Genomic DNA, 21,085 nt, shown 5'->3' with positions numbered 1-21,085 from the left:
TACGAAAGCACTGAACATTCTGGAGACTGATGTTGGGGCGACCCCAGACATCAGGTAGTATTGGAGGGGGCGAGGCAGGTGCAGCCAGACCGGCGACCAATCAGCGGAGCTGTAGCGATCAACGGGTAGTTTGGTGGTTGGAGTTCGAACAGGTGGCTGGCTGAATACGTTTTGCTCACCCTGGCAAGCCTTGCTGGTGTTGTTGTCGTTGTTGGACATTTCTTCCATAGTCTTTTTATATAATTGTGAAGACGTAATTATGGAGGGAAGAGCAGGCTCAATCTCTTGAAGGAGATTATTGTCACAATATATATATATATATATATATATTATATATATATATATATATATATATATATATATATATATATATATATATTATATATATATATATATATATATATATATATATATATATATATATATATATATATATATATATATATATATATATATATATATATATATTCAGATTCAGATTCAGATGTTTATTCAGGTAAGGTATATACATACAAGTGATGTTACATTAATGGATTGATATATAGATAGAGCTAGTACATACAATGCCTAAAGCCACTATTACGCAATGCGTTTCGGGCAAGAAAAACATTAATATCTAGAACTTAATACTAATTGAGCATAAAGAATAAAAGATGTTGAGAACAAATACAAATAAAGATAAAAAAAAGGGGGAACATGACTGAAAAAGCAGCACAAATACAATAGGTTGACAAACAGTGTTGATTAAAAAAAAAAGAAAAAAAAAAGAAAATAACAGACATGGGTTGACAATAGAGGAGTGAGGTAGATTACAGGGAATTTATTAGGTAGTGTTTAGTTTTTATCTTAAACTGGTTGAGAGAGGTACAGTCTTTAACATGGTTGGGAAGGTCATTCCACATTCTGGGCCCCTTGATTTGCAGAGCATTTCTAGTTTGATTAAGACGTACTCTAGGAATATCAAAACTGTATTTATTTCTGGTGTGGTGCTCATGGGTTCTGTTACAACCTTCTATGAAGCTTTTAAGATCAGGATTGGCATTATAGTTTAGTGTTTTATATATGTATAATACACATGAGAGAATGTGCAGTGACTTAATATCTAACATATTAAGAGATTTGAGTAGGGGTACCGAGTGATGTCTGGGGCCAGAGTTGGATATTGTTCTAATAGCGGCTTTGTGTTGGGTAATTAGAGGACGTAAGTGATTTTGGGTAGTAGAACCCCAAGCACAAATACCATAGTTGAGATAAGGATAGATAAGGGAGTAATAGAGAGTCACCAGAGCAGGGCGTGGTACATAATATCTGATCTTAGAAAGAATGCCCACAGTTTTTGAAACTTTTTTTGATATATTTAGAATGTGTCCCTGGAAATTCAGCTTGTGGTCAATGAGAATGCCAAGGAATTTGCCATCTAATTTGTTACAAATTTGGGTATTGTTTATTTTGAGATTTATAAGACTAGAGGATTTATTGCCAAACAGAATATAGAAGGTTTTGTCAATGTTAAGGGTGAGTTTGTTGGCAGTTAGCCAAAGATGGACTTTATTTAGCTCAGTATTTACTGTGGCATTTAGAGCAAGAGGGTCAGGACTGGAGTAAATGAAGGTTGTGTCGTCAGCAAATAGAATTGGTTTGAGGTGTTGGGAGGCATTTGGAAGGTCATTAATGTAGATGAGAAAGAGGAGAGGGCCAAGTATGCTGCCCTGAGGAACACCAATGTTGATGGGTAGGGTGGGAGAAATTGTATTATTCACAGAAACATATTGGAGCCTGTCAGTAAGGTAGGACTCGAGGTATTGTAGGGAGTGTCCTCTGACTCCATAATGATGTAATTTAAGAAGAAGGTTATGGTGGTTGACAGTATCAAAAGCTTTCCGCAGGTCCACAAATAACCCAACAGGGAGCTCCTTTTTATCAAGGGCTGTATGAATCGAGTTAAGCATACTAATAAGTGCATCGTTAGTGCTTTTTTTGGGTCTGAAGCCATATTGGCAAGGGCTAAGTATATTGAGTTTGGCTAGATATGAGTAAAGCTGCTTGTATATAAGTTTTTCAAAAATTTTTGACAAGTTTGGCAGGATTGATATAGGTCTGTAGTTGTTAACATCTGTGGGGTCACCACATTTGTGGACAGGCGTTACTCTCGCTTTTTTTAGAATATCTGGAAAGGTTTGGAGTTCAAGTGACTTGTTGAAGAGCAAAGCAATAGCAGGGGCTAAAGATCTGGAGGCTTTTTTGTAAATTAAAGTTGGTATCTCCTCAAGGGCACCAGACTTGGTTTTAAGGGAAAGGATTATCTCATTGACGTCAGTGGAGTTAATAGGCTTTAGGTACAGAGACTGTGGATAGTTACCTGTAAGATAGTCCTTAATGTCAGTACTGGAAGATGGAATATCATTTGCAAGGGATGAACCAATGGAAGAGAAGAACCTATTGAACTCAATAGCAGAATCAGAGGCTGAAAGCTGACCATCGTTATTAGACAGGAGAGTCGGTTTGTTATTTAAAGATTTCTTTGATCCCAATATTTGTGAAATTGTGCTCCAAGTTTGTTTAATGTTGCTCTTTATTTGAGTAAATTTATCTTCGTAGTAATTAGTTTTGGCTCGTCTAATTATCTTAGTTAGCAATAATGAGTAATTCTTTGAGAATTCTTTGGAGACAATTCCTAACCTATACTTCTTCTCAAGGTCGTGTTTTTTGTTAATGGATTTCAGTATTCCCTTTGTAAGCCAAGGATTGTTAAGCCTTTTGCTTGTGACTTGTTTTGTAAGCCTAGGACAGTGGGTGTTATAAAGGCTAAGAGTTGTTTGTAGAAAAGATTGCACTGCTAGGTTGATGTCCCCTATGTTACCTAACTCGGACTCCCAGTTGACATTATCAGCAGCAGTTATAAAATTGTTTATAGCAGTTTCATTGTGCAGCCTAAAGCTTAACTCCCTTGTTTCTAGAGGTGGTTTGCTAATGTTAGTTAAGAGAAATGTGGGGTAGTGGTCTGTAGTGCTATCGGTGATTATACCTGAAGTAAGCGGAGAGGTTATGTTGGTCCAGATGTGATCTAGAGTCGTGGCAGTGCTATCAGTGATTCAAGTAGGTCTAGTGATTAAGGGTATGAGGAGGCAGGAATTCATACAGTTGAGTAAGCTAACAGCAGTAGGGTGTTCTGGCTCGCAGAGGTCAATATTAAAGTCCCCTGCGATAATTAGGTGGTTTTTGTTCAGTCTGTTATCAAGTATTAGATTTCTAAGGTTTGAGTTGAATACAGACACATCAGTGTTGGGAATTCTATAGACTGCACCCACAGACAGGACAGACTCGGCACCCTTGACTCTGAAGCTGGCGAAGATATACTCCCCATAGCAGTCTCTAGTTCTAATTTCTTTTAAGCATGTTAGTTCTTGGTGGTAGTAAAGAGCAGTGCCACCACCTCTCTGAAGTTGACGACAGTTGTGAATTGCTGAGTAGTTAGGCATGTTAAAGAGTTGAGTAGTATCCTCTTTCAACCATGTTTCAGTAAGTATAATAAAAGAGAATTTGTTGCCAATAGTTTCAATCAAGGCACTAACATCATCGAAGTGTTTACCTAGGGATCTAACGTTCAAATTGATTACAGAGATATTGTGATTATGAGTTAATACATTGTTTACATCATGTGCTGCAAAATATCTGCAATTTAGATCATTAAAGTGATTATTGTCATAGATAGTGGATAAGAGGTTAAGTTCTGGGTCTATACTTGACTGCATAAAAGAAGCTGATTGTAGAATCAGAAATAAGTAGAAAAAAGCTATAAAATAGGGAAAAATATATACACAATACTGTACAAAACAAACACAAAAGGGGCTTACAGGGGTACAATGGAGTAAGGGAGTATGGCTAGGCTAGGCAACCTAGGCAATTAATGAGATTAAAGAAAAAACATGTAAACATGGACTATACAAAACACAAGATATGGAAATACAAAACAAAAAATATAAGCAAGACTAAGCAATACAAAAAAAAAAAACAAAAAAACAAATTGAGCAAAAATGAGGTAGATTGCTTACGAGTACTCACAGGTACACTGTAAGTAACAATTTGCAATTTGAGATGCAGGCAAAGCCAGGGGTACAATGGAGTAAGGGAGCATGGCAAGGCTAGGCAACCTAGGTAATAAATGAAATCAAAGAAAAGTTGAATAATAAACATAGGCAAATTTGAGCTAACGATTAATAACTATAGATAGTTCAGTAATGACTGTATAATTAAAAAGACCTGAAGAACTACTTTAATAACTCAATTAAATAATTTCGGTAAATGACTAGGTAAGAGTAAGTTAAAAATTAAGTCAGAAAATGAACCAAGGAGACTTAGGATACCTAGCCCCACTAGTTGACAGGGGGTTAATTAAGTTAATTCATTGGGAGTGATAAGGTGAGACAAACCACATTGGGAGAGGAAAGTGTTGAGGTTTTCTTCTCTAGTAATAGTAAACATTTTGCCCTCTGCGGTTTTTCTCACCTTTATCGGACCATCTCTAACGAAGCACTGATGAATAGCATCTGGGTTTTGTTGCCGGATTTGACGCAGGCGGTAGAGGATTTGCTGTCTGTTCCTGGTCAAGCACTCGTTGATGTATAATCCCTTCCGTAGGGATGCAGCTGTCCGGACTAGATTGGATTTCGTGAACTGGGAAGACAGCTTCAGGCGAATTTTCCGTTGATTTAGACCCGATGGATTCTTTTTGCCTACTCTGTAGGCAGCAATAACGTCAGTTTTGTTTAGATTGAGCTGCAATTTGTTTTTTAAGAGATCCTGAGCTATTTCGAAACAATTTTCACCTTCATGTTCCACAGGTATATCTTGGGACGACACGATAACAGAGTCTAGCAGCTTTTGCTGGTCTTGTTCCTCCTGGGAGACGGAACGTTGAGCTGAAAATGTACTGATACATGCAGTCATTTTGCTGAGAGCTTCCTCCTGCTTTTTTAAGGCTTCATCAGTTTTCCGAAGGTTGTTTTCCTCATGGAGATCATTCAAATCATGCTGTAGTTGGTCTTGGCTAGCCTTGTAGTTTCTAATGTCCTCGCGGAGGAGGGTTATTTCTTGTTGTTGTTGTTGGAGATTAGCGCGGTTCGCTAGATTCTCGTTGAGAAGACTCAAGATGATAGAATTTTGTGACTCGAGGACTAGGCACAACTTTTTGAACCACAGATTCTCGGTCCAGTTAGTGAATTCCGGTGAGGGACCGGAAGCTCGCTTGAGTTGATTATACTGGGATGCTAGCATGTTCATAGGAGAGGGTTGGGAGGACTCTGCTCCTTTGCTCAATGGGGTGGAGGGGAGGGCAGCCCCGCCACTCCGGACCCCAGAGCTTCCAGACGGAGAAACACGGATATTGTTATTGTTGGCCGGGATGGATGTCTTGTTAGGGGGTTTGTTGCCCTTATTTCCCTGCACAGTCACATTTTTAGGAGACATGATTGGTTAGAATGGACTGAGGGGTATATGTTGAGAAGAAACTTGCGTCAGGCAGCGCGGTGGCGGCAGCATGCACTGGTACTCACACCGTAGAGGATTGTTTTGAAACTTATTTGAGATCGAATGAGTTGATTTTGGTCGGTTACTTTGGTTTTGCTATAACATGCTTGGACTCCATGTACTTAGCTGCCTGTGGGTGGTGGTCTACATCATCTGGCGTAAGTTTAAGGGCTGATATACAGCTTATATATATATATATATATATATATATATATATATATATATATATATATATATATATATATATATATATATATATATACACATATATATATACACATATACATATACATATACATATACATATACATATACATATACATATACATATATATATATATATATATATATATATATATATATATATATATACATATACATATACATATACATATATATATATATATATATATATATATATATATATATATATATATATATATATATATATTAGTATTTTTGGTAGCAGTCTTTCCTGTAGACATATATTATTAAATATGACCGAAAAAGTAAGATTAATAATTCTAACACAAATTTTCTCTATCTTTCTTACATTTCTTTTCACTGTTGATGGTAATTCAAAGATCAATTCTCCAAAATTCATTTTTATTTCTAGTCTGACGCGACACTTGAGCGCGTTTCGTAAAACTTATTACATTTTCAAAGACTTTAGTTTACAAACACACAACTGAAACTGAATAGAGCTTACACATCTTCGAGGTTTATATCTACATTTGGGTGAGGTGGATGAGGCGAAAAACGAACTTTCAACAATGGGTATTCAATGGGTATTAAATTCCAACACAAGACAGAACACGAAACAATGGGTATTGAATGGGTATTAAATTCAAACACAAGACAGAACACGAAACAATGGGTATTGAATGGAAGTAATTGTAGAAAGCCTATTGGTCCATATTTCTTGATGCTTCTATATTAGAGTCTTGAAGTGGGTGGAATATAGTTGTGCATTAATTGGCTGTTGATTGCTGGTGTTGACTTCTTGATGTGTAGTGCCTCGCAGACGTCAAGCCGCCTGCTATCGCTGTATCTATCGATGATTTCTGTGTTGTTTACTAAGATTTCTCTGGTGATGGGTTGTTTGTGGGAAGAGATTATATGTTCCTTAATGGAGCCCTGTTGCTTATGCATCGTTAAATGCCTGGAAAGAGATGTTGTTGTCTTGCCTATATACTGTTTTTTTTGAGGCTTACAGTCCCCAAGAGGGCATTTGAAGGTATAGACGACGTTGGTCTCTCTTAAAGCGTTCTGCTTTGTGTCTGGAGAGTTTCTCATGAGTAGGCTGGCCGTTTTTCTGGTTTTATAGTAAATCGTCAGTTGTATCTTCTGGTTTTTGTCTGTAGGGATAACGTTTCTACTGACAATATCTTTCAGGACCCTTTCCTCCGTTTTATGGGCTGTGGAAAAGAAGTTCCTGTAAAATAGTCTAATAGGGGGTATAGGTGTTGTGTTAGTAACCTCTTTAGAGGTTGCATGGCGTTTCACTTTCCTTCTTATGATGTCTTCCATGAAACCATTGGAGAAACCGTTGTTGACTAGGACCTGCCTTACCCTACAGAGTTCTTCGTCGACTTGCTTCCATTCTGAGCAATGCAACCTCTGAAGAGACAACTAACACAACACCTATACCCCCTATTAGACTATTTTACAGGAACTTCTTTTTAGGAAGAAGGAACTACGGGAACGCGCTCAAGTGTCGCATCAGACTAGAAATAAAAATGAATTTTGGAGAATTGATCTTTGAATTACCATCAACAGTGAAAAGAAATGTAAGAAAGATAGAGAAAATTCGTGTTAGAATTATTAATCTTACTTTTTTGGTCATATTTAATAATAATATATATATATATATATATATATATATATATATATATATATATAAATAAATAAATAAATAATGCACAGACATACATACACACAAGAGTTCTTACATTCTTGTACAGCCACTAGTACAAATTTGGCACCATAGGCGAAGCAAAACAGACTTGAACCAAGGCAGGAAATGCCAATATGCCACCTAGAGATGATGACATGCCCCTAGTACATGTAATGGATCATTAAGGTTCATATGGTGATTGGTTGACTTGGTACACTTCATTCCAACCATATAGAGTTGCAAGTCTTGTGAAAACCATGTGAACTTATCAGTACTATACAAATCACATAATTATAATGGAATTTCATAATGTGATGATTGCTGCATTGTCATGTAACTTTCATGATAATCACATTTGCATAGTAAGCAGTCATTAAACAACAGTCGGAGTTTTTCATGGATTTATGTAAACTTCACTACAATCATTAAATTTGTATAAATGATTATACTATAGAAATGGAGGGTATAAAACCCATCCATATACAGATGGGTTTACTAGACTATATATTTCATAATATACAAAGATAAAACCAGTAGGCCGCATCTTGAATCGGAGCATGTATTAGTACTTACTGTCTGTCTTATACTTACACTTAAGCTTTCAAAACTTAAAATCCTTAAGAAAAAATATCAAGAGTCCAAGGCTGGCAATTTAAAAATAAGGAAGAAAGAACTAGTCATAAGCATTACACTGCAAATCACATTCATACTAACATAAATAATAGTACACACTATACTCTGCAGTTTCCAGAAATGATAAAAAATTACAGCTACTCAGAAATTGTGATTGTGCTGAGCATTTCATATTATGCAGAGATATTGAATGTTGCTGGTAATTTTATAAAACTGTCATTTTTTTAATAAGTTAATAAAAAATGTATCTCATGGATTTAATAATACAGTTATGAAATGTTAATACGTGTACACCAATATTAGTACAGTACATTGTTAATACGACAGCAGTACTCGGTTGTATAACTGTCCAACCTTGCTTTTGCAGAGGTATGCATGGGCTGAGTGAGCCCTGTAGTGCTACCACACTGTACACCCTCCACAGCCCTCGGGGCCGCACCCATATCACCTCGCACTGATTGATCTGTTCTGTCCTCTTCATCAGAGTCACTGGTCACCAAAGGGGAACAAATTATTCAAATATAATTAATGTTCAGACCAAGGTAATTTTGAAGTCAGAACTTTGTTCTTTTCTGAGAGACCCCACGGTAGTTTCCCAAGCTTTGTTGTATGGGGAGAGGGGATGTCATTATAAAAGGGGAGAGGGAGGATATCTTTATCCAATGAAAGGAGAGGGATACTTTACATTTAAATTCTGATAATTTATAGTAGGCTTCGTATACAAAATAAAAATATCTAGCTACTGAATATGAATATCTAGCTATTCATTCCCCTGCCTCCTAGCTGTCTGTACCCAACATACTAATTATCTCTCTCAATACTGACATTTTTCATCATATTTTTTCTTATTATGGATAAAATTGGCCTTAACGACTTCTGTATTCCCTCTGTAGCATTTTGTGTGTACTACAATTTTTATTTAATATAATTCACCATCAGAAAAGTATATTTTAATAATTTAAATTTTTATTTGTGTATATATTTTATCTGAATTTAAATATATTAAATGTGAATAAATTTCATACCTATAGGATTTTGATGACTGGTTCTGGCTAGAGTTGCTCCGACCTCCACTGGTGGTACGAGTGTCCTTAGAACTTCTATAGTCTCTCCATGGTTTCTTGAAAAGTACATCCCACATTGCCTCTCCAACCTGATTTCCAATGGATATCACTGTAATTTACTATACATTTAAATGATAAGAAGGTAACTTGTGACATTGGTGGGACAGGACACAAAAATTAAATTGAAAGAAATACAAAAATGCTAAAAAAAAAAATACATGTAATTAAGTACTGTACATATAACAGGACAGATAAAGACATATTCTAAAAGTTATTTTTCAGATATATCAAACAAAGATTAGGGAGAAGACTGGGCCACTGAAAAAGGAGGCAGGTTGGGTAACTTATGCACTGTAATCACAGAGAAATGGGTGATATTTCAAAGTGGTACTTTGTTTTTGTATTTACCAGAAAACTTTATATTATACCTGTTTCTGAATAAATCCATGTGGGTGGTGTAGAAGACAGATTGACTAGTTCAGTTATTTACGAGGGTAATTTGCAAAATGAAAAAAAGTAAAGACCAACAAATTCTTGAGGCCAAACCTTTTTTATGTTAAAATTATATTAAATAATAAACATTATTTTCATACATTGTACAGTATATGCAAGATAGTAATGAATATACGAATATTTATGAATAGCAATCAGATGACGCGTTTTAGTGCCATTAGACTGTTTACCATTGGAGTGTAGATAATGAGTTTTAGTATTGGAACATAAAAGTGTTAAAAAAAGCTTTTTAAAGTATTTTAAAGGTCTCAATGAGATCATCCTGGTATGTAGTGGTTGGTAACATTCTAAATCATGAGGCCCTTAACTGTTCCTGGCACAGGAGCTAATGTAGTTCTGGGATGATATTTGTTGCTCTGTGTTGAATTTTTTCCAAGGTAGGAATGTATTTACTTTGAGGCGAGATCTTTGTGCTTGGATACTGTAGCCCAGATAGAGGGTATAGAGACTTGTACAGCTGAATAACCACTTTGTTTTCCTTGTAATCAAAAGCTCTTGATTATTCCTAACTTTTTTTTTTTTTTTACTGCTGTTAATACTTGTTGAGCAACTTTCATTGATCGTTATTCCTAGGTACTTTTCTTCATCAGTCAGCTGCATGGCTGTGTTGTATGATGTGCATTGTTATGACCTCTACATGTAAGCTCTTGCACTTTTCAATAGTGTAAAGTATTTGCCAGTCTCCTGAATATTTACCGAGTTAATTGAAATCACTTTGCAAGACTTCAATACTGCTTTCACTCTCTACTTGTCTATAGATCTTTGTGTCACCCCTCAAATTAGGTGATGTGGTTTGTAATATTCTCATCTATGTCACTGATGTACCGCTGTATAATAAAAAGGGTTGCCCCCAATATAGAACCTTGTGGTACTCCACTTACCACATTTTTCGAGTAAGGTTTCTGCCAGGGTTACTAATTTGCCTCATGCAGTTGCTTGTTTTGAAGCAGTCTACCTTTCTTGTTTTTTTTTCTTTTGACCTGGATTGATCTAGTATTCCCAGATTTCCCTGCCTCTATTGAGGGGGGTCCAGATTCCAGTCTTGATTCCCAGTAGGCACTTGTAACTCAAAAGGCCTAGTGGCGTGCTAAGGCTTGAAGATAACCAGGCAGGTAGCTCAGAATTATTGAAGGGACCAACCAGAGTCATTGTTTCATTACATTCAATGCTGGAATAATGTTAAATATTACACAACCCTGTGTAGTTTAATTTATGTAATGCATAAATGTATACAGTGCACTGTATTGCAATAAGAGATTTTCTATATTGTATGGTATACAGTACTCAAACACAATACAGATTACAGAGTACCTTTTTCAGTAGCATTATTGACATTATTGCATGACAATATACAATGAATAAGACACTTGTATTCTAGGTGTAATGTACAGAATGTCAATATGGTATTCTGCAATAAACAAGGCACATAAACACTTGGCACAAATTATACAAAAACAATGCTACACAAATTACACTAAAGTACTTTACAGTTATGACCACATTAGTTATACACATTACAATCTTTGGTTCCATTACATATTCTGTATGCAGATAAATGTTTAGAAATTGCCCCCTGGCCCCTTTCCACACCCTTTTCAAATTCCTGAGTACTTTTTTGTTTAAGCAGAGAGAAAAACAGTTGTTTAATATTTTTATACCAAAATCACCGTGAAAGTTTAATAGGTAGATTTTTTTATTTACTATACAGCTGTATTTGGAAACCAGTTATTACATTTTGTCATAACAAGGGATGGGCTGCTTTTTTGTGAATTGTTTAATTAAAAGATGAATGATTTTATGAACTGAAATGCTTACCTTACTCTTCAAGTCAAATCCAAGAAATATGAAAGCTCCTTGTAGACCATTGAAAATAGTGAATGGGTACCAGAAAGCAGGGATGTCAGCAAAGGCAGCCACAAGCCCAGTCACCCAGGAGAGGCCCTGAATTACTCCAAGTTTAACGTAGAGTATCAAACGAACCCGCTCCTTTGTTCGTCTCCGACCCTGCCAAAAGCTATGTAGAATCAATTCAATAAATAATATAAATGAGGCTTGATACAAAACTAAGTTTGATTCTAATTGAACTGCAAAAATTAAAGAAAAAAACACAAGTTTCATATTCAACAAATATGAAAGGAATGGATCATAGAAATAAAAAGATATCACAGGGACAGGTGAAAATAGGATTAATAAGGATTTTAATATGTGAGAGCAGGAAGGAAAGGGAGATAATTACAGGAGGATGGAAAAGAGAATAAAGAAATGAGAGCAGGATGAAGGAAGGGTATGAACAAGGTCGAGCAGGAGGAAGAATTAATTATTTGTATTGTAATTAATTTACAAATACAGTATACTGTATTGGTCTTTAATCGGCTATTGTGTATTGTGTAAGAAACCTGAAAGGTTATACTCCTAGCTGGTGAAACATACTGGAGTATCATTTAATCAACATTGGAAATGATTAATTGTTACATCAATATCATTTACCTGGATACTATGCCCATATGGCTAGAGATATACTAATTAGAGAAAGAGACAGTACTGTACTATAACTTACTTGTGGCATATGTTTGAGGACACCATGCTTTTGGAGTTTCCCACCATTTTGTTTGGTTTCTTGGAGCACATGACTCTCTTTAACACTCTGGGAACGGGTGTTTGCATATTTTGCAGCTTTGGCCTGCTTGTAAATCTCGCAAGCAGTCACGAAGAAAAGGACAGTATTTTCCAGGATAATGGCGCCAACAGGAAGTAAAAAAAACAATGCCAGGCCGTATCGGTTGCTTATCCAACAAATATTTGTTGCGTATCTAGGCTTGTAGTCAGGTAGTATATCAATATGATCAAATACAAACGACAAAGTAACAACGAGTGCAGGGATGCTCCAGGCATAAATGGAGTAGAAGATATAAGTTCGACTGGCATCTAAACTTCCCCTGTAGAGCTGGCTGGTAAAAGTGCGACACACATCAACACTCATCACATTCATCCAGCAGAAGGAAGCAAGCCAAAAGTAGTGGAAAGTGGCAGAAATGAAGATACAAAGTCCATAGTTATCAGTTGCCCTCATCCCTGTAAGGAAGATGAAGTGTGTAGTGAAGAGGCAACAGCTGAGGGAGAAGAGATTTTTCCCTGGCAAGTTCCTGTAACGTGGCACTAAAAGATAAATCACGATGTGTAATGCCAAACCAGTCAGTGAAATGAGCAAAACAATGAGTGTCAGCAGTTCATGAATATTTGTGAACCCACCAATATACTGGAAGTGAGCATTGCAGATTAATATCTTGGTTTTATTGAACATTTCAAATTCACTTTTCTGATATACTTTTTTTGAGGCATTAACAAACACTGTGCCATCATTTTGAGGGATAAACTCATTTTCACTAAGCATTATCTTTGGGCATGACTGATCAAGCAGGGTAGAATTTCCAAGTGAACGGTAAGCTGTGGAGTCTCTGACACATTCTCCATTTTCTAGTTTATAAAGACCTCCACAATAAATTTTCTTACAAGTTAAGTGAATGGGATCCCATAATTCATCGACATTGTTACAAATGTCTTTACTGAAGTCCATTAGTACAGAAAAGCACAGAGGAAGCGGTGGAGGAGAATAACCTCTTTTCGATGCACATTTGTTATATTTTTGCAGTGGCACACATGTCAGAGCATTGGATGACACATTTTTAAAATTGCATCTGGCACAGTGTGGGTTCTTGAAAACAGTCACATGACCGTCAGCATCTTTGTACTGAAGAAAGTGAGAGTATCGATGACATTTCACTCTATCCAGATGATTGGGCCAAGCAGGATCACAGTCTCGCACCTGTTGAAGAGAAACATACTAATCAGAGGGATGGGAGAAGAAAATTAAAAATAAAGCTCTGGCAATACAAATACAAATACAAATATTTATTCAGGTAAAGTACATACATACAAGGTGAAATACAAAAGTTGATGGATTCATAGATAGAGCTAGTACATACAATGCCTAAAGCCACTATTACGCAAATACTGTACACGTATGACATTCATTTCCATTCATAAATACCTGAATGTCTCATTCATATCTTCCTCTTCCTATAATTGGTAATGATCATCGACATAATTTAGTCTATGATCTCAGCAAGGATAAACTGGGAAGGACAGTGGCAGGTGCAATGAATGACCTTGTTAGGAAAAGCATTAAGGATTAGTAATGCTTACTTTGATGTGTAAATGTGAGATGCTAGTATGGTATGAACATGAATTTTTTTTAATTATGCAGTAGCAATGTACAGTTTGAAATGCATGTGTGGTGTTAAAAATAGTAGTGTTTATCATAATTATTATTACCACCTGTTTCTAATTTTCATGGGGTGAGAGTAAAGAATACAAATTGAATGAAAAGATGTTGATAGTCCAATAAGTTGGTAAACCATAAGTTTAAGAAAGGGTTCTCAGGAATGGATTGCTCATGTTGAATGACTGGATGATGACAAGACCAGTGAAGTGTATGTATTCTAGTGAATTTAGGGGTACAAGGAGGAGAAAAGTCAAGAGAATAGATGTATGGTGAGTGAGTAAGGATGTGAGGACTGAGTGTGAGCAGCTCTTGAGAAATGGTAGTGAACAAGACTGTGAAGAGGGATTGAATGTTTAACATGTCTGTAAATGACAACTCAAAAGACCCAAGCACATATTATGATGTGGTTGGGTCCTGCCGAGGCTGATTTGCTGGAGAGTTGTGGTGCCAGTTGTCTGTGATGCTGTTTAGTGTGGAAGATAAGGTGTGATAAGAGAGGATTAATTTTTAAATATCTCTGCTCCTCTTATACTGGTTTCCTATCTAATACAGCATGATTCCTCTATACCTACGAATTTAAGAAATGGGATAATGTTTATACTGTACATGATTATTATTAGTATAATACAGTAAGTCTAACAGGATTTGATAGAACTAAGAGTGCATTAATATATTTACCTGTTCGATGCATTGTCTCTTGCCAACAAACTTCTTATCACACCTGTTCCTTGGATAGGGGCACAGGCGGCCACCATAATTTTCAGCAAACAGTGTTGGGTTCTTGAATTCTGATATCTGCCAAGAGACCGAGGTTTATCTACATTGAACAGAGTTTATCAGTTTTGTTGACTGATACCAGTAACCTTACTTAAGAGTGTTACAATTTGATATAATTTATATATTTACCAACTAAATTTTAAGACTAGACACTTTCTATCTGAAAGAGACTTTGTACGTGGAAGAAGGTCTGATCATGAGAGTTAGATACAAGCACTCGTATACTGTACCTTGTTCAACTTGAGTTAAGTCAACTAATGTAAAATCCTCACACTATAACCTGAGCAAACTTGAACTTAGGAGTACTGTACTGTACTGTACAATACAGTACAATGGGCTACTGTTTTTGAAAAGTAATTTATCAACATAATTATAGTTTATAATTTATATACAGTACATGTATTGTAAATAGAAATCATTGAACATGATGAAATGCCTCTTTCTGGGAGGGCCTCAGTGGCTCTCTGTTGCTAACCGTGCCAAGATAGCTCCACACACATACCTGTATAAGCCACATTATCCCAAAAAAGACTGAAATATGGTACAGAGCCCATCTCGCACCACTCAAGCATATAGACATGGCAAAAGCCTTGCCAAGACCATAAGAAAAGGAAATGTCAGTTAGCCAGGAAGATTCAGGAACCTTATAATCACAACATAAAGGATGAAGCCACCCTATATTCAAAAGAGGCTGGGTCAAACAATGAAGCAAGTGCCCACCTCAAGAGAATAAGAAACAGAATTCAAGCCAAAAAATGGTGGAGAATGGGATGATGGAAATCTGGAATATGCATCCAAGGACACTACAAGAACACACAAAAGTACATTGGAAGGAGTGGCCAAGGTACTGAGCTCAAACATTAATGGAAGATAGGAAAGATTCCATGCCCTGAGCTGAACCCTTTCCCCCCCTTCCACCTGTAAAGGGACCCAGAGACTAGGAAGGATTGAAGGGCACTCAGGGATCCACCTTTTACATTTAAGGCTCCTTGAAATCCTTAAATGAAAACTCTAGGGCAGAGCTGGGTTCCACAATTGATGCCCGAGCAAACAGAAAGGCATCTTCACACAATAAAAGGATCTGAGACAAATACACCCTCCCTGAGAAACGGAAAGCTACGGATCCCTGGTGAGAAACAATGGCTCAACTATCCCTTCTGCTGATGTTGAAGGGATAAGTCCCGGAGAAGACCGAGCTGCATCCAGTTAATTGCAGCCCGGACTCTAAAACCCTCAGATGTCACAGAGCCAGGAGCAGGAGGAGAATACCATAGATCTTTTGATCCAAGCCAGAAAAATGAATTAATAGGCAGATGCTCCAGTCAAAATAGACACACCCAGTGAATCCATTTGTACAAATGACCACTGACATGTAGCAAATCCAATTGACATCCTCCCAAACTCACAAGAAGCAAGTGCAGGCTGAGTGGGCCGAACAATGATGATTCACACCAAAGACACTTGGGACCTACCAGGGCCCAAAGGTAAAGACCAAGCAGGATACCCAAGCATTAGGTACACTTGCCAAAAAAAAAAAAATACTGACACAATGCAGCCCATACAAAAAACTCAGCAATGAAGGGTGTCAACGGCATGCCATAAATATTGTACAAGCATGTGATCCCTAATGTACTCTTCAATCAATAATCCTCCAAAAATCCCCTCCCTCAGAGCCTTGCAGAGTAATCAAAGAGCCTTGTACTATTCAAGATGAGACACTCTTCACAGGAGGCCAGTTCCTCTTAAGAAGAACACCTGAATATGATAAACATCATGTTTGGTTTGCAGTGGTATTAGACATGTTGCCCCTCAATCATTCCTGGTATGAGAGTTGACTTTGTTCTGGGATGACTTTTGTCAGTGTTGTACACTCTCCAAAGCAGATATGTCCTTTTGAAGGTGAGCTCTCCATGTTTGGATACAGTAGTCCAGATGTGTGAAGCTATTTCAGTGTGGCTAGCAACAGGAAGCCACTGTTAAGCCCCTCCAGAATAAAATAATGGGCAAAATTTAAAATAAATTTTATATATTTATGGAGCCATTACTTGGTTGTGTGTTCAGGATTGTTTTCCGATTCAATTTCAGTATGAAAATCCTTTAGGTTTTGATAGTTCACGCATGTTAATTCATTATATATAATGCATTGAATAACAAACATGAAACACATGGGAGATTCAACAATTAGTGGCCTAGAAACTAAATAAAAATACACCTGGGAGAGTGGGTGGTGGTGCCTGGCAGCACCTGGGAGAGTGGGTGGTGGTGCCTGGCAGCACCTGGGAGAGTGGGTGGTGGTGCCGGGCAGCACCTGGGAGAGTGGGTGGTGGTGCCGGGCAGCACCTGGGAGAGTGGGTGGTGGTGCCTGGCAGCACCTGGGAGAGTGGGTGGTGGTGCCGGGCAGCACCTGGGAGAGTGGGTGGTGGTGCCTGGCAGCACCTGGGAGAGTGGGTGGTGGTGCCTGGCAGCACCTGGGAGAGTGGGTGGTGGTGCCTGGCAGCACCTGGGAGAGTGGGTGGTGGTGCCTGGCAGCACCTGGGAGAGTGGGTGGTGGTGCCTGGCAGCACCTGGGAGAGTGGGTGGTGGTGCCTGGCAGCACCTGGGAGAGTGGGTGGTGGTGCCTGGCAGCACCTGGGAGAGTGGGTGGTGGTGCCTGGCAGCACCTGGGAGAGTGGGTGGTGGTGCCTGGCAGCACCTGGGAGAGTGGGTGGTGGTGCCTGGCAGCACCTGGGAGAGTGGGTGGTGGTGCCGGGCAGCACCTGGGAGAGTGGGTGGTGGTGCCTGGCAGCACCTGGGAGAGTGGGAGAGCCAGGTAGAGGCTTGTTACCTCGAAGAAACAATTAAATGTCTTGTGGGGTATATTGCGTTGCTGGTCCTCGTGGGAGCGGTAAGTGTAGTGGCGCCATTGTCTCATCCCCGCCTGGTACTGGGCCTTCTTCATAAACTCCTCCATGGAGTACTCCTTCGCGATCTGTCCAAATACAATATGTATTGAGGAATTAGAAGCTCTTCTATGCGCTTTATTATGCATTTACCAATAAGATTTTTTTGTGTAAAATTAAAACTACATCCGAGAGAAACGGAGTGCATATGAATGTGGGAAAACGGCAATGGAACCTCTGTAGGTCGAGTCATTTCCAATATTTCAAAAGGTCGTCTACAATCTTTGCTCGAGTCATATATACATCCAACTTCACGCAAGCATCATATACACATGTAGATATACACAAATATGAAGTTGATTTCCAGCTGTAACAAAACGTATGTCAGGTGTGTATCTATAATCCCCTTCGTCATACCTGCCTGAAAGAGTACAGGAGAGGAAGAGACCCAGAGGCCAGTCAACCCAGATATCAATCCTGAAGTCCACTACAACACCTGTATTGCCGAGTCAGGCCCACCACAGTACACGTACCACCTTCGGAGCCCACAACTTCTGTACCACCACCGAAGCCAACCACAACCCCAGCACCACCACCGAAGCCAACCACAACCCCAGCACCACCACCGAAGCCAACCCCAACACCTGCACCACCACCGAAGCCAACCCCAACACCTGCACCACCACCGAAGCCAATCCCAACACCTGCACCACCACCGAAGCCAACCACAACACCTGAACCACATCCGAAGCCAACCACAACACCTGAACCACATCCGAAGCCAACCACAACACATTTACCACCACCGAAGCCAACCACAACATCTGTACCACCACCGAAGCCAACCACAACACCTGAACCACATCCGAAGCCAACCACAACACATTTACCACCACCGAAGCCAACCACAACATCTGTACCACCACCGAAGCCAACCACAACACCTGAACCACATCCGAAGCCAACCACAACACCTGTACCACCACCGAAGCCAGCCACAACACCTGTACCACCACCAAAGCCAACCACAACACCTGTACCACCACCGAAGCCAGCCACAACACCTGTACCACCACCAAAGCCAACCACAACACCTGTACCACCACCAAAGCCAACCACAACACCTGTACCACCACCGAAGCCAACCACAACACCTGTACCACCACCGAAGCCAACCACAACACCTGTACCACCACCGAAGCCAGCCACAACACCTGTACCACCACCAAAGCCAACCACAACACCTGTACCACCACCAAAGCCAACCACAACACCTGTACCACCACCGAAGCCAACCACAACACCTGTACCACCACCGAAGCCAGCCACAACACCTGTACCACCACCAAAGCCAACCACAAAACCTGTACCACCACCAAAGCCAACCACAACACCTGTACCACCACCGAAGCCAACCACAACACCTGTACCACCACCGAAGCCAGCCACAACACCTGTACCACCACCAAAGCCAACCACAACACCTGTACCACCACCGAAGCCAGCCACAACACCTGTACCACCACCAAAGCCAACCACAACACCTGTACCACCACCGAAGCCAACCACAACACCTGTACCACCACCGAAGCCAACCACAACACCTGTACCACCACCGAAGCCAACCACAACACCTGTACTACATATAGAGACTATACCACACCATCTAAGAAATACTAGCACGAAGAGAACCTCCTTCCCCCCCCCCCATGTTAACAAGTATAATTAAGAAACAAAAAAGTTACGAAAATTATGAAATATACTTTAGTGTCTTTCTGAGCTGTTCCCTCGCTTTCCGACATCAACTTCGCTGTTAGACACGAAATAATAATCAATCATACCACATGAGAGCAGATAACACCGCAAATTAACAAAAAAACATATGTGTGTGTATATAATCACTTAGTTACTACCTATCCACCGCCGCCCACTGGATGGGGGGCGGTGTGCAGGACAAACATATAAATTTTGACACTAGCTCTCCACATATGTCAGTTGCTTAATTTAGAACCTGTACTTGAGGTCGATCTCGAACCCATTGTTGATGTGACGACTTATATTGAATTTTGTAACTAGCTCATCAAGATTGTAAATTGCTTAGCTAAATGAATTGTGGGGTTCAGTCCCTGAGCCCATTATGTGCCTCTGTAACCCTTTCCACTACCGCCCACAAGATGGGTATGGGGTGCATAATAAATGAACTATATTAAACTGTGTGTATATAATATATAAGAAAAAGTGAAGTAATTATTACGTTTACCTGTTTAGTGTTGCACTTGATGGTTACATTCCAGGTGTGGAGGTCTTCAGCATCGTTGTTGCAGATGGCGCAATGGTAGTTGACATAGGTGGTGTTGGTGAGGCGGGAGGTGACAGGCATGTCTAGAACATAGCTGTAGGACTCTGGGGGCACCTGTACTAGCCAGCAGTAGGAAGAGAGGAAAGAGTAAAGTAGGCTGTAGTGAATGTACTTCTGACAAACGCCTGGAATAAATGATAGAGACTTGTGGCAAGTCTCCCTCTAACATACACCTCTGTTTTAGTCGCCGCTCCTCTATCTACACCACAATGCAAGAAGCACTTTTGAAACTCTTATCATCCTCAACATAAACGCCTCTACCAACATCTGTACTGGTGCAGTCATCGGGAGGACAAACTCTTCATGCAAACTGCAACTATTATCAAGAAGAGCTACTTACCTTTCGGGTACAGAGCAGTTCGACTGGCTGGTTTGCGTACTCAGGTGGACAAGAATCCATCATCATTAGTCCAGTCATCCCCTGGGGGTCAATACACACAAAAATTTTTACTTTTTCGAGTGCTAGAAAGTCACGGTGTGGAATTTATGAAAATATGTTGACTATGCAGCAATTATGTTAATATCACGGGGAATAATTATGTAATTATTTACATAGTGACCGGTGGCGTGCCGTGGAAAGGCTAGCATGAGCAAATGAAACTACAGTACTATGATCTTTGATGAAGTTGATATATGAGAATTAATAACACATTTACTTAAAATAATTTTGTTACCAATGTAATTTATATGTTCACTTACCATTTTAAACATAATTTAACGGAGTTATTCTTGACTTGGGAGGGAATTATCAGGGAAAACACAAGACATTAAGACTTGTGTAGCACTTGGAAGGGATCAAGATAAGGATTTTGGAATTATGGATAAGGACTTAAGAGAAAAATTATCAATAATTAAGTTTTCTGTGAAATTCTTGCTTGCCCCGATCATGCAATAATTCTGTATATTTGACACATCTTTATATCCGTAAGATTTTTATCACTTGAAAACAGAAGACATTACCAAAAGTAAACTTTTCGCACATTGAAACTGCATTTTCAGTTTGTGAGTAATAATGCGTGAAGCGTGACATCACCATTTAAGGTCTACGGAATGTCTTAAATAGTGTATCGACAACAGTATAGCCTCGCATACTGGCTAAATTTCTCAAAACAAAATTTAACATATTAGAGAAAATTCATCTTTGGTCATTAAGTT

The 21,085-nt window shown here is 39.0% G+C and overlaps 1 protein-coding gene across 5 annotated transcripts in view; it reads right to left on the bottom strand.

Moving 5' to 3' along the window:
* Positions 1–21,085, bottom strand: part of LOC123755802 (uncharacterized) — an 81,859-nt gene that overhangs the window by 16,018 nt on the left and 44,756 nt on the right. For 3 of the 5 annotated variants that reach the window (XM_045738623.2, XM_045738624.2, XM_045738626.2), the window contains exons 4-11: positions 20,271–20,351; positions 19,832–19,984; positions 17,517–17,660; positions 14,594–14,710; positions 12,191–13,456; positions 11,449–11,637; positions 9,082–9,209; positions 8,411–8,545 (exon numbers count right to left, since the gene is read on the bottom strand). In XM_045738623.2, coding sequence (XP_045594579.2) covers positions 8,411–8,545; positions 9,082–9,209; positions 11,449–11,637; positions 12,191–13,456; positions 14,594–14,710; positions 17,517–17,660; positions 19,832–19,984; positions 20,271–20,351 — 2,213 coding nt within the window. The remainder of the gene's footprint in view (positions 1–8,410; positions 8,546–9,081; positions 9,210–11,448; positions 11,638–12,190; positions 13,457–14,593; positions 14,711–17,516; positions 17,661–19,831; positions 19,985–20,270; positions 20,352–21,085) is intronic. The other 2 variants (XM_045738625.2, XM_069300096.1) reach the window with 1 other exon arrangement.

Source organism: Procambarus clarkii, chromosome 43, assembly GCF_040958095.1.
Source record: "Procambarus clarkii isolate CNS0578487 chromosome 43, FALCON_Pclarkii_2.0, whole genome shotgun sequence".
Lineage (NCBI taxonomy): Eukaryota > Metazoa > Arthropoda > Malacostraca > Decapoda > Cambaridae > Procambarus > Procambarus clarkii.
This window is presented reverse-complemented; position numbering and strand designations above follow the sequence as displayed.